The 17,096-nt window shown below is 42.5% G+C and overlaps 1 protein-coding gene across 1 annotated transcript in view; it reads left to right on the forward strand.

Annotated features, from left to right (window-relative positions):
- GDNF (glial cell derived neurotrophic factor) overlaps nt 1–6,085 on the forward strand; it is a 30,709-nt gene extending 24,624 nt beyond the window's left edge. The window contains exon 3 of the mRNA XM_028749257.2: nt 1,384–6,085. Coding sequence (XP_028605090.2) covers nt 1,384–1,877 — 494 coding nt within the window. The 3' untranslated portion in view covers nt 1,878–6,085. The remainder of the gene's footprint in view (nt 1–1,383) is intronic.
- The last annotated feature ends 11,011 nt before the right edge of the window (nt 6,086–17,096 follow it).

A 17,096-nucleotide genomic window follows, 5' to 3' on the forward strand; every position in this document is an offset into this window, starting at 1 on the left:
AGCATTTTCTTTGAAGAAAGTGCAGTCCCTTTTATTTTATTTTATTTTCTATACTAATCCTCTATCTGAGGATCTCATGGTGGTTTACAACATAAAAACACAAAAATACATATCAATGTCAAAAACAATAACTATAACACACACACACACCAACACAACGTCGTTTGGATTTGCTCTTTTAAGGGGGACAATTCAGTTTTGTTCATAAAGCAAATTATCTCTCATAATGTTACGCTAGGCAAACATATATTTAACAAGATAGGGTTAGCAGGAGTGTAGTGCAAAGAGGGCTTTTTCCCATTGATAAAAGGATGGTCACATTTACAAGCCCAAATGTGCTTAAGATCTGGTTGGCGCCTTACAAAATGCTTCAAAATCTTTCAGAGTAACCAGCAAGATGGCACGTCTCACTTTAACCATCTTCAACAAAGAGACATTATCAGTGTCCAAGGAAAAGCACACAAGGGAATGTAAGGTAGGGCCAGAAGTGGATGTGCCCAAAGGTCCGCTAGAGAGGCTTGCAGGGCCACATTCAGTCCCCAAGCCTCTTTTGATTTATGGTACAGTCCTCTCTAAAGCTATTCTGCCCATGGCACACCGAGAAGAATGGAAGATGCAGAGGGAAGATGGGTTGGAATCAAACACAACCTCCCAATGCGTGATGGGGAACATTGGTTCATACATTGCAGAGAAGGGGTGCTTGAGGAATGCTACCATGGTGAATTTAGGTGGTCTGCTCCTCTTGTTCTAACATGCAGGTCTGAATTGAGCTACAAACCAGTCCTATGCATTGAGCTCATTCAGACTTGCTCCCAGGTGAGTGTGCATAGGATTGCAGCCGCAATTATCAAAAGATGCATTTAAATAATTATACATTCAGAGAGAAAGCATGCAAGTATATAAAATATGCCTGTGTGTGTGTGTGTGTGTGTGTGTGTGTGTACTACAGTCGTACGTCCAAATGCCTTGCGACTTGAACGTTTTGGCTCCTGAATGCCACAAACCCGGAGTGAGTGTTCCAGTTTGCGAATGTTCTTTGGAACCTGAACATCCAACATAGCTTACGTAGCTTCTGATTGGCTGCAGGAAGCTCCTTTAGCCAATCAGAAGCTATGCCTTCGTTGTCGAACATCTTTGGAAGTAAAAAAGATTTCCAGAATGGATTCCATTTGACAACCAAGGTACGACTGTGTGTGTGTGTGTGTGTGTGTGTGTGCGCGCGCATGTATGTATGCATGTGTGTATGTATGTATACACACACATACACACACACACACACACACACATTTACATATACATTTATACACGCCTGTATATAAAAAGAGGTTCTTCGCAATACATGTTCATCTGACAAACTATTTTCTTTCTGTATTTTCAAAACAGCTAATATTTCTGAGGACTATCCCAAGCGGCTTGGTGACGTAGAAGATTTCATTCAAGCCACTATAAAAATCCTGAAGAGGTCACCAGATAAACCGACGCCATATACCTCCAAAAGGGAAAGAAACCGTCAACGTGCAGCAAAGAACAATAATAATTCCAGCAGCAGAAAAGGACGGAGAGATCCGAAGGGAAGGAACCGGGATTGTGTCTTAACTGAGATGCACTTAAATGTGACTGACTTGGGCTTGGGATACAACACCAAAGAAGAGTTGATTTTCCGGTATTGTAGTGGTTCCTGCGAGTCCGCTGTAACCGTGTATGACCAAATTTTAAACAATTTGACCCAAAACAGAAAGTTGGCCAGTGACAAAATCAGACCACAGCCTTGTTGCAGACCCATTGCCTACGATGACGATGTTTCGTTTTTGGATGATGACCTATCCACTTATCACATACTGAAAAAACATTCCGCGAAAAGATGTGGGTGTGTCTGACATCCTTTTTGGGTTTGATATTGCATTCCTGCTAAAGAAGGGTCCAAGGCTCTCAAGAAGATGGAATGATGGCTTCAGAGGAAGGCAAGAGGACCAAGCATATGGGAGAACAAGAACAAGAAGAAGATGGGATATAAATCAATCTAAATATAATAATGATAATGATAATAATTGTGGGAGCCTGGTTGTTAGAAATCCAACAAAGGAGAATTGGATAGGATACAACCGCTGGGGCGTTTTGTTTCTACAGGAAGGCAAATAAGCATCAATGCTCAGGGGCAGAGATCCAAGATGGATGGAAGAGACTTACAACATTTGCTTTAAGGCGATCCACTGTTAGCAAACCCTGGCAAGGCAGGTGCTTAACAACACAATCTCTGTCGGATAGCTTGCTCCGCTCCTCTTTGGGGTTTTTTCCTGTTACGGAATTGGAAGTAACAACCACCCACCACTGGCCTTGACCCCAAAATATTGGGCAGAGGTCCTTTATTTATTTATTTATTCCATAAAATTTATATACCGCTAGATTGTCACAGAAGCCTCAAAGCGGTTTACAAAAAAAGATAAGATGTTCACTAAAAAATAATAATAATACAACAATGATTTAAAGCATAGTAAAACGTTAAAACATGAAAACCAGTTAAAACGGCGGGTGCAAATACCTGCCGGCGAATTTCAGCGGCGAACATCAACGGCGAATTTGCCACTTGAGGCAGAGCAGGCGGGAAAATGGAAAGAAGTGAAGTAGCAAGGTAGTAGAATGTGGGACTCTTAAGCCTGCTACTCAGCTTGCCCCAGGCATTGCCTTGGGTCAACGATTGGGGAGGTTCAGCTGCCTGGCGCACGCCTGTGATGTCATGTGCGCGACACGCATCATCAAGAGGCGAGGCGTCATTGGCAGGAGGCCTTGCCCAGCGCTGCACAGCTTCACTAGCTGCAGCTCCTTCTCTCTCTCATGCCCAGAAGGAACCTGCCTTTTGACCATGCTTGGTGGCTTGGCCTCTTCCACCCCTTTAATATTTTGGAGGGCTGAGCTCCCTGCTAAGGAATATTGAGGGAGCTGATGGAACCTCTGCCCCCTAGAGTTGGCATGCCTGCAGCATACCCTGGTATTATAGAAACCACAGCAGCAGCACTCCTGTCTGTTCCCACCAGGATATTATGAAGTCCTCTCCTCCTTGCACCCTCAGTCAAGAGACCCCCCCCCCCAGCTATGCTGTAGCTTCTCTGCTCAACAGTATCAGCTTTCACAAAATTAGGTTAACATGAGAATGGAGAGGAACAGACTTTCCATGTACAGTGGTACCTCGGGTTAAGTACCTTGTTCCAGAGGTCCGTTCTTAACCTGAAGCACCACTTTATCTAATGGGGCCTCCTGCTGCCGCTGCACCGCCGGAGCACAATTTCTGTTCTCATCCTGAAGCAAAGTTCTTAACCTGAGGTAATATTTCTGGGTTAGCGGAGTCTGTAACCTGAAGCGTATGTAACCTGAAGCGTATGTAACCCGAGGTACCACTGTACTGGGTTTCTCATGTTACCTGGAGGAGCAGGAAGTCGTGGCACTCTCGAAGCTCTCACACCACAGAGGTAACCTGAGTAGCAAGCCTAAGGTGTCAGCAAAAATATTTTTAGCCTGCCATTCTATACCTGCTCATGTGGGGATAAGGCCCATTGATCTTGTTGAGATTTGGCTTTTTTAGTAGATATGAACAGGATTGCACCATTGGTATATTGGAGAGCAGGGCTTCCAGTTAGCTAGCTAAAATTCCACCCGCTTTTGAAAAGCAGTTCCAACACAAAAGTTGCGAATTGAACTCAAGCGTGATTATTGGAATTGGGGGAGAAATAAGAGTTTTCTTTTCATCTTCTCTCTGAATACAAGTTGTGTTTTTAACCACTTGCTCCTGCCTCGTCTGCGCCATGGAAAAAAATGTGGATCTTTTTTTCTTCTTGGTTTACAAAAAGGACTAAAGGTCACTTACTTTTAAAGGACTACATTTCTATTTGAGGTCGTCGTGAGTGAACAAAGACTACTTGGTGCAATGCATCCGGTCAGAGACAAATCTAGAGAAAATATTTATTGAGATTTAAGTTATTATGATGATGATTATTTATTACGGTTCGGTCTTGAGTTTCCTTTCCTTTATTTATTAAAGCTTCTTTCTTCAAAACAGGTGCCAAAGTTAACAATGAGACACAGATGCTGGTAACAACGGTCTATGGTTGATATATGAAATGCTAACTTAAAAAAAAATCACTTACTTTACCTTTTGAATGAAAAATCACAGAACCACCTCACAACTGATAGGCCAGTTCTGTAGTACCTCTACACACAGACACACACACACACACACACACACGGTCTTGGCGGTATTCTTGTTTGGTGTTAGTGGAGCATTGTTGCGCAAGAGAAAGCATAAGCAGATTGCTGGTAGCTTTGTTGCACAATCGAATCTGGTGCACAATAGACTGTGCAATAGGTTTCCACTAGTGCCGTTGGTATAGAGAATCCCTCTGTCGTTCAACATTAAAATTCATCTGTCTGCTAGTGTTCCACTCCTGGAACTATTGAATGGAGTCCTAGGTACTTTAAATACTCAAGACACAGGCCTGTGACAGTAAAGTACATAAAATTTGCATATGCTGATTGATATGTATAGATGAAAATTTAGGTTTATGAGCAAATTAAGATGGTGGATGCCTGGGGTATCACCAACAGAGTACTTTACAGCAAGCGCAGCAGCCCTGTAAGCAAAGTGAAGTGTTGGTGGTTTTTTTAGATTAAAAAAGGGCAGCAGAGGAGGAAGATCTGGGGGGAAAGACTTGGGTTCAAGTCCTTTGTCGTCGTCCCACCCTGTACATGGCGATGTGTTTCATTACTGAACTCATTCAACTAGTTGCCAGTTCTGCTGGAGCAGGGAGCGCCGTCAATCAATCAATGACTGATCACCCCAATCCAAAATAAGGAGATGTAACCATGAATTCATGCGCGTGTGCATGAAGCTTCTGTAGATGGAACTCTGGGTGCTCAAGCATATTTAGAAGTGATGCTCACCTAAGTCTTTTTGAAACATATTTGAATGCAAATCCCCATCCAGGACCACAAACAATTGCAGCTGATTAGAGCTCGGATCAGAGTCCACAACCTCATCATTAACACACACACACCCCAAATACTATGTAACATTAGCTAGAATAATGGGTAGGGGAAAGCAGAGAGTATCATCCTGCTAAATTGAATTCCCATTGACTTCAATGGGAGAATTAAGCATGTATTTAAAACCATGTCCCACTGCATTGACCTAGAGTTGAAAGTCCTCACCTTTTGGCTGGAGGGTCCCCATCAACAGATTTTGAACCATTTTCTTTGTCAGATGGAATTTAACCAATCCCCATAAGCTTTATATTATCATCAATGAAGCAGGTTCGCAGAAAGTTGATAGTTTTGTTTCATTTTAAAGTTACTGTTACATTACCCTCAATAAAGAGCATAATATGGCTAGAAAGATTCCAGAGCACTTAAGCTTTATACTTGTGCTGATAAATCTGACATGTTTCTGCAGCTTTGCAAAAGGCCTGGGCTTTAAAATATGGTGTTAGTTGCTGAAAATGTTATTCTAAGAAGCAGAGTAATTTAATACATATTTTTCTAATAGGGCTCTTTTTGCCTTCTCATTTTATGACAGTAGGTGTTGTACCTATTGGTGTATTGCTGCCATACCTCATCTATACATATCAATTAGCATATGCAAATGTTATGCAAACCTATCTCCTCTTTCCCCCCTCTTTTTCAGTCTTGATTTCCTCTTTCTTTTCTGTTTTTGGTGATGCATAAGCTGCCACCCTAGATAAGAAATTGAACCTGAGATGTTGTGCATGCAAAACCTTGACGCTACCACTGAGCTATGGGCAGTCCTCATGAATGTCAATAATTTATTCCGATTTAGTCCTTAATGAAATTTCCCTCCCTGCTGCCCTTCTTAAAGCTGTCTCTTTCAGCATATGTATGTAGCAGCTCCCTATCACTTAACAGGACACGAAGCAAGCACCTTTTCTTACTTGCCTCTGGCTTGCATTAATTAATTTGCTGCCCAGGGTTGATGTGCAGAGGAAGGTGGCAGCAAAGCCACCCACCAGTTTACTTTGCCAGCCTGGCTTGGCTATGGAGTGCAGGTATGAACTGCATGTACATCCAGGCTCCCCCCCCCCCCCAAGTTAAAACTGTGATGCCTCTTAAGTCTTACAGCTTTCGGGGCATTTCATACTAGGAGGGCCAACTCATTCTATCCTTCTGGCAGAAATTCACAAACCCCTTTGTTGCAGCAAAGGCATCTATTTATTGGCAATTGCCTAACCTTGGAGAAAGCAATCCCTTACAGGGTATCAAATCAACGTCTCCTGTGTTTAATGTGTTTAGTAGTCAAAGCAGAAGAAGACCAGGTTTTATATGGCCTTCCAAGATGGTGCATGAAGCAGAGAGATGAATGATCTAATTTAGAACTAAAATACATTCAACAGCAATTAGTCCTATGTGGAAAAATACATGCAAGCACGTTATTTTTAAGTCAAAGAGCATCATAGCATGTATATGCTTTGCTGAATCTACAGCAGCATTCTTTGGTATGCAAGGGTTGCATAATGAACTTTTTTTAAAAAAAAGAAAAAGATGCTTTCTATAGCAAGAGCTCTAAATATATTTTAAAAAAGTGACTAAGAGTGCATCCAGGTCAGGAACTCTTTTCACATTTCTCTTTTTTTACTAGTTTTGCTTCTCTTTGCTGTGGATCACATCTTTGATCCTGTTCCATTGGTTTCAATGGGTGGCATTTACCATATTTTTTGCTCTATAAGACTCACTTTTTCCCTCCTAAAAAGTAAGGGGAAATGTGTGTGCGTCTTATGGAGTGAATGCGGCTGCGCAGCTATCCCAGAAGCCAGAACAGGAAGAGGGATTGCTGCTTTCGCTGCACAGCAATCCCTCTTGCTGTTCTGGCTTCTGAGATTCAGAATATTTTTTTTCTTGTTTTCCTCCTCCCAAGACTAGGTGCGTCTTATGGTTGGTGCATCTTATAGAGCGAAAAATACGGTATACACATGCTTAACACTCCACTGAAACCAATGCACCAGACAACCAGACACACACTTTTGCACCATTCAGACAACACAGATCGTGCACACTCCTCCCTGCAAAAAAATAATATTTGCATCCATTTGCATGAAAAAATGTTGGTCTAGACATATCCTAAATCCTGCTTGTTCTTTTTAGCAAGCCAAGACTGTTTTGCTTCCTAAAATGAACCCATAGAAAACCCAGATTCAGCCAGGGTGTTTTCTGATCAATTGTCCTTTTGGGAATGTGTTGTGCTTAAATGACTTGTTCTCCTAAGTCAGGCATAGGCAAGCTCGGCCCTCTAGATATTTTGGAACTACAATTCCCATTGTCCCTGATCACTGGTCCTGTTATCTAGGGATTATGGGTGTTGTAGGCCAAAAACATCTGGAGGGCCGAGTTTGCCTATGCCTGTCCTAAGTCAACACATCACGCTGCAACTCAGACAAGGTCACTCGTATTCAGTTTGAAATTAATGTGTGTGATGTTAATAGCAGTCCTTTAGGCAACATTTGGGCACTTCCAGACTGTGACTATTTTGAGTTGTGAAATTGTGAGGTTGTGAAATTATGGCTGCTTGGGAGAAATGTACTGGAAAGTGTTGGACAACACTTGCTTTGATGCAACGCTATCTCATCTCCCAGCAAGCAAATTAGAATAAATGCTCAGCTTAGAACATGCAGTCTGGTAGTGTAAGAATATTGGTTCGTACTCTTATGTTCACCTTCACTCTAATCTGCATTGGCCACTTAGCATAGTGCTGGCTGCACAAAGCCTGATCGCTGAGTCATACTGTTTGCTCAGATTAGCTTTCAGCACCTTAACCCGAGTCAGTTGAGCATTTGCAGTGAGCCTTCACTAACAGTTGATAGTTTGCTCCATCAGCTTTTCTTCCAGAGTCTCAACCTCTAATGGCAGCCTAATGCTAACATTCAGAAACTACAAAAAGGGTAAAGTTTGTGATTTTTTTTCTCCACGGAAAATCAAGGTCAAAAACAAGAGAGCATCTTTCTTTTGGGATTTTAACTTCACCACCAATTTACGTCTCAAACATTTGTGTTAACCAACCAAAGTTCTCTACAGACTTTATTTTTGTACAATATGCATTTTATAAACTTTTTATGAAATAAAGCTCATTTCTATTGTTACATGGGCCTTAATCTTCATTCATGCACTACTTTACTGATGACTTTTCTTTGTCCTTTTTCAATCTGAGATGTAAGCAGAGTATCAAGTTCAGCCAGATTTCTGTCTTCTTCCACCATTCCCCTGCTGCTACAGGTGAGAAGTATGAGAATGCCCAATCCCAGGTCGGGTTGGGAGAGAATCCTGCCTGAAATCTTGGAGAGTTGCTGCCAGTCCGTGCAGACAACACTGAACTAGATGGACCACTGGGTCTGATTCAGTGTAAGGCATCTTCCTATGTTCCCTGGAGTCTTTGGGGGAAGCCATGACTATTTACAACAGTGTGATAGTGCCTTAAATGCATAGAGCAGATAGGGCAATAGTCAGAGGTCAAGTGCCTTCAGGACCCTTAGCAGACACTGAAGAGGAGCTTAGGCAACACATCGCTACCTGCCCCTTCATGTATTACTGTTCCCAACAAAAAACAACACTGCAATAAAGTATATGGACCAAGATATTTTGAGGCAATGTAAACCATTTTAAAATAAACCCCAAAATCTATAGTTCACCCCACCCGCAGTTATGTTGGTTCAAGGAAAAATAGATATAAAGAGAAAATTTCCTGGATGCCAAGATTCAAGTTTGGGACAAGTGCTCTTTGGTGAGAGAACCCCAGCAGAGGTTTAAAACCACAAAATGTGCAGTGAAGTAAAATGTGGGATATAGGCTGTTAGACCTTCAAAACATACCTTTCTGAGTTAGAAACTCCCCTCTTTCCCCAGCAAAGGAAACAACCACACCGTTGGTAAGTTAAAAATTGGTTTACTTACAAACTCTTCAAAGGTCAGGTTCATGTGCTTGTCCATGCAGCAGTCAGAAAAAGCTGCAGAGGCAGTAAAACTTAGTTTAGTTCCAAAGTGGTAAAAGTTTCTAAATTATTGGTAATAGAATTCAAGAATGGTTTGTGAGAGCCATGCGGTCTGAGCTTGGAGCAACCACACGTTGAGCTTCTCAGACTGAAGAACAAAGGCTTAATTACCTAGTCCCTCCCAAGGTGAGCCAAGCCTAGCAGGACAGCTTACTCTGTGGTCTTAACCCCTTCATGCATTAAGTAGACTTAAGCATGTTGGTTATATATCCCACAAGTCATTTGTGGAGAAAGCTCATAATGAGTGTTCCATGTAGAATTCAAGTGATCACAAATCACTAAAAATTAGTGCCACATGAATGGCACATTAAGGCCACTCCATTTGACTGGGCCATTTTAATGCAGGTCTTTTCAGTACCTGTGCAGAACTGTGAAATGATACAATGAAGTAGGGATGATCTCATGCTTGGTCGAGTGACACAATCAGGTCCAATTCAGATCCTGAAGAATCCAAAATAATATTTGTGAGAATCAGATTTATGCAGCAGCTAATCATGCCCCAGCTCAGAACCAGCCTGCTTAAAGACACTGATCCCAAAGAAGTTTTAGCACGGAATCAGGCAAGACAGCCGAAGCCAGAGACCCAAGCCAAGATAGACTTGAAACAGTCAACTCAAATGGCAACATGCACCTCCTGCAGTTTTAACGCTGTCATGATATATGCATTTGCTCTGGTTTTCATTTGGCAAGTATCAGTGTTTGTGTGTGAGTGTAATTAGGACTCTGGAACATAAAGTGCTGTCACGTTCAAGGAGCTATGTTTCAAATTCCTTAATATTCAGAGGAGGCCGACACTGGAAATGGACATGCCTGCTAAAGTGCGTTGTGAACTTTCCAGGGAGCTCTGACAATTGGCAGCTTTGAAACCAACAGTTAAAAAGGAGCTTTCCCAAGTTCCAAAGTGTTGCTCAGGGGCGTGTGTGTGTGTGTGTGTGTGTGTGTGTGTGTGTGTGTATTAGGACAGCATTTAAGCCCTTGGATTCTCCTATTATGAAATCACTGGCCTTCACCAGGCAATACCTTGTTCTGTCCTTCAAAAGATGGGGGTGGGATTGGGTCAATGCCAAACACATCTCGTTTGTCCTTTGCTGGGCCTGACAAGTAAAACCCTTCAGTTACATAAATGGCTCCTGATGAATTATTTCCAAGTTAAGTTCAAGCTGTTCCTTTGAACTCGTGCTGCCAGGCTAGGACTAAATGATAGTTGTTGCTGGGTCCACCCCACCAGCTTTCTTTCAGATAATTGATGGTGGCATGAAATGGACATTGTTATTTGCTCAGAGTGTGCTCCGTCCGCCTAGAGCACCTCTGGCGAATCAGTTCTGCAGGTTTCTTTCCATAAAGCTGCAAAACCCGGCTTGAGCAGAGGTGACAGTAGAACAAGAGAAATGGCTCTGGACGCCTGTGTGTCATTTAGGGATGGGGGGCAAAATTCAACTCCTTTGAAGCCAAGCCAATCTGCACATTGTAAAACAGCAGGAGAAGCGAAACGCAACCATCCTTCAAAATCCACGCTTAGGCGAAATTCACACTTATCTGTGAAACAACATTTACTGACAATGCATAGATCAGGGGAAAGTGACAGTGGCATAGCGTGGGTTGTCAGCACCCGGGACAAGGCAAGTAATTTGCGCCCCCTAACCCGTGGATTTGCGCCCCCTAACCCATGGATTTGCGCCCCCTAACCTGTGGATTTGCCCTAACCCCAGATGTTGCGCCCGGTGCGGCCGGCCCCCCCTGCACCCCCCACGCTACACCACTGGAAAGTGACAAATATATATTATTGACAATAGCAGAGAGAAATGCATTGTGTTAGAGGAAACTGCTTGCTAACATGTGCACATTAGTCAAAACTGCATATAAAATGTGTTTATTAGAAATCAACACTAAAACGCCAATAGATTTTCATAAGGATTAAAAAAAAATTGCACAAATTGCTGCAAAATGTGGGAAGGGCAGTAAATGCAAAATTTATCTTTGCATTGAATGCTAGTTCTCTCTCTCTCTCTCTCTCTCTCTCTCTCTCTCTCCCCCCCCCCCCTCTCCCCTTTCTAGCCCCCATCCAGAAAAGTTCAAGGGCACATTCCAGTCAGGCAAAAACACTTGAGGTGCAAAGAAGGGTCAGAGGGGTGCGGTGCTTGGCCTGGGGAGTGACTCCCCACTCCTGACATATATTCAGATCAGCTAAGGGGATCCTTTTGCATTTCACACCACAATCTGAAGTAAAGTTGGTGCAAGGTAAAGCGCTGTGTCAGCTGCAGTTTTCAAGATTTCTCCCCTTTGAAAGACCCACCTAGTGCCCTTATACATTGAATTCCACCAAAATCTGAACATTTTTGTTTGTAGTTTCACAGGCCTCTTCCCAATTTATTTATGTTCTTTGACCTCCTGATTTGTATTGTTTTTGTGGTGCACTTAGATTATTTGATCTGATTCTGTTCTACTCCTCGTATTGTGTTAGTTGTTTTAAAGCGGCTTTGTCTAAAGGGGACAGGAGGTGGTGACAAAAATGTCTAAACAAAACAAAACAAACACAACCATTCATTTGTACTACGCTACAGAGCAGCAAAAGGCATACGGTTCCCTTATTGCAGGCAATTTGCCATCTATAGACCTTTTGTCCTTTTCCTTTCAAAAAGACCGTTACTGTTATTTTCACATGAGAGAATATTTACATGCAAAGGACAGAAATATAATGTATGTAATAATTGTAATGACAGAATGAAGGGAAAGGGGAGAAAGGGAGATGGAACAGGGAAAATAAAATACTTAATACAGCAATGCTATGTCCCATATCCTCCCAAGACATTACTCTTGAGTAGGCAAGAGTTTGGATTTCCAATGGGAAATCACAGCAACAAAAGATACGTACGAAATCTGACCAAAGTAAGTTTAAGTTTTCTATTTCCAGGACTTACAAATATCAACATAGAGCACATTTCAGACAAAGCAAGCTTTTTAAAGTCCCATTAAAATCATCTAGAGGGTTAAGCATGTGTCTAATTCCCTTCAGTTGCAATCAGAACATATTAGAACTGGGCTTTGAGTTTTGAGTGATTAGCTCAGCCATGAAACCCATGGTGGCTGGCCCAAAATCACCCAATCTCTTGGTCTTACCTACTTCACAGGGTTGCTGTAAGGATAAGAAAGGAGATAGTCTATGCTACCCTGAACTCCTTGGAGGAAGTGTATGATAAAAACATCTAGCTACCCAAATAACTACATTAAAACATGGGTTTGGGATCTTCTAAACGGTGATGTTCTTCAACATGAGACTCATATGCCTGGATCTTTAGATGTTAGCTTCAGGAAGTCCATAAAAGGAAAGTTTCTGACAGCATCCTTCCTGTTGCACTTTCAGAAAAGCCTCCCCAGAGGGTCAGGGAGCCCTCCTTAGCAATGTGGGAGAGGCCTCACAGACCTTCGAAGTGACTCTATTTTCCAGCAACAGTCCTGGATTTACAGAAGCCATCCCAGCTTCTGATTTGTTTGCAGGAAGTCCCGCTTTTCCTTAGGACGTCCCTATTTTCATCGGAGAAATGTTGGAGGGTGTGGAGTTATGCGACCCTTGAGCCAAGGAGACAACTATATATAACTAAAGGTTATAACTATATAACCTTTAGCAGACATCTGGAAACAGCCCTATATAGGGATTTTTTTAAAAAATGTTTAATGTTTTATTATGTTTTTATATGTATTGGAAATCGCCCAGAGTGGATGGGGCAACCCAGTCAGATGGGCGGGGTATAAATAATACAATTTTTTGTTGTTGTTGAACAGAATTGTCCCTATTTCCATCAGAGAAATGTTGCACAGAATTGACTCAGGGGACTGCAGGTGGGAGGTCTGAATAGCAACATTTCTTTCCATGGACTTTCTTAAGTTAACTTGCCTTGGGAATCCAAACCATAGATTTCATTTACGCTTCCAGACAGCTTAACACCGAACCCTAAAATGTACTTCAAAACCACATCAAGTTTTTTTCTCCAATGTATAGTAACACCTGTCCTAAATGCAAATGTACCCCCCCTCTGCCAATATATCCCTTGGGCTCAGTCTTAAGTTTATTAATCTCAGCCAGCAGCATAAGTTACCAAATATTGCGATGGCTTCACCACTAATGCGTTGCTTCATGTCAAAGCCCATCCTCTGGTGCTCATTCACTCATGGGTTTTATTACCAGCACTTTGTAAACTGTCAAGTCTCATTCCTCAGGAAGTGGAGGAGCTGACTTACTTCTTTTTAATTCCCTGTTCATTACTCAATACCACAGAATTTCCCCTCCTTCTGCACTCACTCTAACATAGTTGATTTCCTAAAAGCTCGTGCTTAAGACATTTTAAATAGTTGGCTATGGCTATCAGATTGTACATGCTGGGTATCAAATATGAAGGATGCAGGCATGGATATTTTATCCCAGTTGCACTTGAAAATACTTGTGAAGAGAGTGGCAATTGTGCATTTTAAAGACGGGGGGGTGTCTCATATTCACTTCAAGTTTTTATATGCTCCAGCTGTCCTTGCTAGCCAGGGGAAATCCCTGTTTCCTGCCCCCTGATATGACATTGTCCCTATTTTGCTTTTCGATGGATGTTGGGAAGGACTATTTAAGGTGTTGACAGCATGCACACAGATATGCACTAGAGGCCGTATCTGGGTGGTGGGTTCAACGCATCTCTAGAGCATGTGAATGTCAACGGGGGACACATGGATACAAAATGCTTGCCCACGGCTTTCTTGTCCTGTCCCCCAGCATAATCAGCTCTTAGGATAAGCACCCCTTCCCCCCCAGTGTGCTTGAAATGCAACTCAAAAATAATGAGTACAACCAGATCTGTAGTAGGAGCAAACATCCTATTAAAATCTAGGGAAGCAAACATCTTCTTAAAATTTGGTGAAATTCTTGGAGAGGGGATTTGGGGTCTCTGTAACTGGGTATTGGGTACTACGCGCCCCCAAAACCACCTCAATAACCTACATAATAACCTAATAAACCCACATCATTCACGGAAGCTAATCCCTGCTTGTGTTTGATTGGTAGTTCAAAATTACAAAAATTGCAAAAATATTTCATAATTTAAACATGAAACAAAGAAGGCACCAGCCCCTGAAGCAGTTCCAGTAATGGGCAAGCTGGGAGACCTTTGGCTCATCGCAATGGTGTTATCGCTCACGTCTGTTAAATATCGGTCGTCTGCTTGGTACTTCGCTGATGCTTAATTGGGGTATGATTTCATGATTCTTCAATCTGCTCTGTTCCCTGACTAAGCCCTACAATAATGAAGGGATCAGTACAGATGGGTGACATCAGCAACCCAACACAGGAGCTATTCAAGCAAACGTGGATCTCTTACGCAACCCCCTAATTTTAGGCTCTGAGTTATTGTTGTACAATTGGACAATGTCTTACAAGTCAGGAGTGGCTGTTCCTAGTTTGTTGATTTCAATTTCACTTTATTTTCATCTGTATAAAGTGATAGGGCTGCTCCCATTTTTCAATACAAAGCTAGGGGTGGTGGGGTTTTTTTTGGTATGTTATCAAAATATATCCTTTACACTTTTCTCCCACTCTTAGCTATCCTCATAACTGTAACATTAGTTGGTTTAAAATCTTGGATGTGGAAGAGGAGGTTGTTTTTCATGCAATCTTCCTGCTTGCTCATCTCTTTCTTAGATATGAGGGGCACAGGACAAGAGAAATGTTGACACGGAGTCCTCTCATCTCTTGTAACCTGTGAAAAGTAGCTTTCATGTGCAAGCATTGGAACTCTGCTCTTTCTCCATGTCTTATCAATGGCCTCACCTCTGAGATGTGCTCACAACCCATTGCCCCTGCATCTCCCAGTTCACAGCACAGTACTTGCAAACAGAATATGCAGACCAGCCTATAATGGGTTTCTAGTTAAAACGAAGCAAATCAATTAGACCAGCCTCCAGGAGAAAAAGCAACAGTCAAATTGTACCTGTTCTCCCAGGTTGTTGTTGTTGTTTTTTTGTTTTTTTTAGAGGACCGAGATATGTGAATTGATTATTTAAAGTCTCCTGCTTGATTTCGCCTTGCTTTTGGTGTGTTATTTTAGCTGTTTTGAAGGCTTTATTGTATCAGTTGTAGTTTTATCTATTTCTGTGTCAAATGTTTAGAATGAAGGATAGGACAGAAATGTGTTTAATAAATAGTCACAATATTCTTATTTCTTATCCACATTTGGTGCTGAGTAAAAATCAGGGAAATGGCTTAAAAAGCTGAGACTCATCTGTCTTCGGTGATTTTTTTATGTATTCTTATAGCTTCGCTTGAAGTGCTCCATGCAAGAGACAAAAACAAATTATTGCATTTGCTTTCACACAAATATTATGTGTGATCAGTATAAGCTTGAACCGCTGGTGCAGGATATTCTGAAACGGGACCCTCAAAAGCCAAAAATTATTTTCAGATGAGTTTCGGGTACTCTTGAGTTTAGTCTTTCCTCATCAGGGCAGGCTCCAAATTTGAGAGTCCTTGGCAAAGTGGGCACTTCCTTCATCAGTGGCCCCTATGGGCTTACCTGGGAGCAATGGCAAATGGAAGCAGGTAGTGAGCAGAGGTAGCAGAGGCAGCAGTATTTTCAGCAGCACCAGCTGACTGGGATCAGCTACCATTTGAATTTTCCATAATGATCCAGAGGGATGCTGTGCCAGGGATACTGTGAGAAATTTAAAAAGGTAGCTAGCCCTGTCTTTAAAAAAGGATCTAAAAGAGGGTTCAGAACAGGAGTCAATGGTTGACCCTACAGGGGCTGAGGCAGGTACCCAAATAAACAGGAGATGATGCCAGTCCTGCTCCCCATCTTTCAGCTAAGCCATCCTCTCTCTTGATTTCCATCTAGTATCCTTTTCTTTCCCCACAGCATTGCAGCGATACTTGGATACTATCATCACTGTCGTTGTTCGTTCATTATTTTCATCTGAACAATGTGAGAATATGTAAGTCTTAACAGCTGCATGGAAATGACTAATGCTAACCTAAAAGGAAGAGGGGAAAGGATTAATTCTTAGAAGCATAGGAAGTTGCCTTATTCTGAGTCAGATCAATGATCCAGCTAGCTCAATAAGGACAAGCCGAGGTTTCAAGACTACAGATGCCAGGCATTGAACTTGGGACCGGATACCCTGAGACACAGCCTTTCCTTATTCTTTCATGGACCCCTGACCATTAGGTCCAGTCATGACCGACTCTGGGGTTGCGGCGCTCATCTCACTTTATTGGCCGAGGGAACCGGCGTACAGCTTCCGGGTCATGTGGTCATCATGACTAAGCCGCTTCTGGCGAACCAGAGCAGCGCACGGAAACGCCGTTTACCTTCCCGCTGGAGCGGTACCTATTTATCTACTTGCACCCGGGGGTGCTTTCGAACTGCTAGGTTGGCAGGAGCAGGGACTGAGCTTCTGACCTTCCTAGGCTGTGGCTAACCTTAGCTATGGTTTATTAAAGCAAGTCAGTTTCATAAACCATGGTTTGAAGTTGGCTTGTTTCATTATCACTTTGACATTATCACTTTGACATATCACTTTGACATGCTTTCGAACTGCTAGGTTGGCAGGAGCTGGGACTGAGCAACGGGAGCTCACCCCGTCACGGGGATTCGAACCGCTGACCTTCTGATCGACAAGTCCTAGGCTCTGTGGTTTAACCCACAGTGCCACCCGCGTGTACATCTTCCTTAAATTAAGACCTGGTCTACTACACATGCAACAGAACCAGATGCTTAGAATACACATCGTACCATTTCCGACTGCAAATTTTGGTGGGGGATCACATTTTTAAAATATATGCAAATCCTCCTTGCAACCGCCCACCCCAAAATAAGGTAGCACATTGTAGAGAAAAGTTCCATTCCAGCCTCCTCCCTGCTGTGCTTGATTTTCTTCCATAGGGAAGCTCTCAAAAATTTGATCTCTCCACTGGTAGTCCTCATTCTGCTGCATTCTGGGGCCGAACCCAAGTCCTTCTGCATTTTGCTACCTTATTTGTGGGCAGGTTAAAAAGGAGGATCATTTCCGTGAATTGGGGCTGTGT

The sequence above is a fragment of the Podarcis muralis genome, chromosome 11 (genome assembly GCF_964188315.1).
Source record: "Podarcis muralis chromosome 11, rPodMur119.hap1.1, whole genome shotgun sequence".
Classification (NCBI taxonomy): Eukaryota; Metazoa; Chordata; class Lepidosauria; order Squamata; family Lacertidae; genus Podarcis; species Podarcis muralis.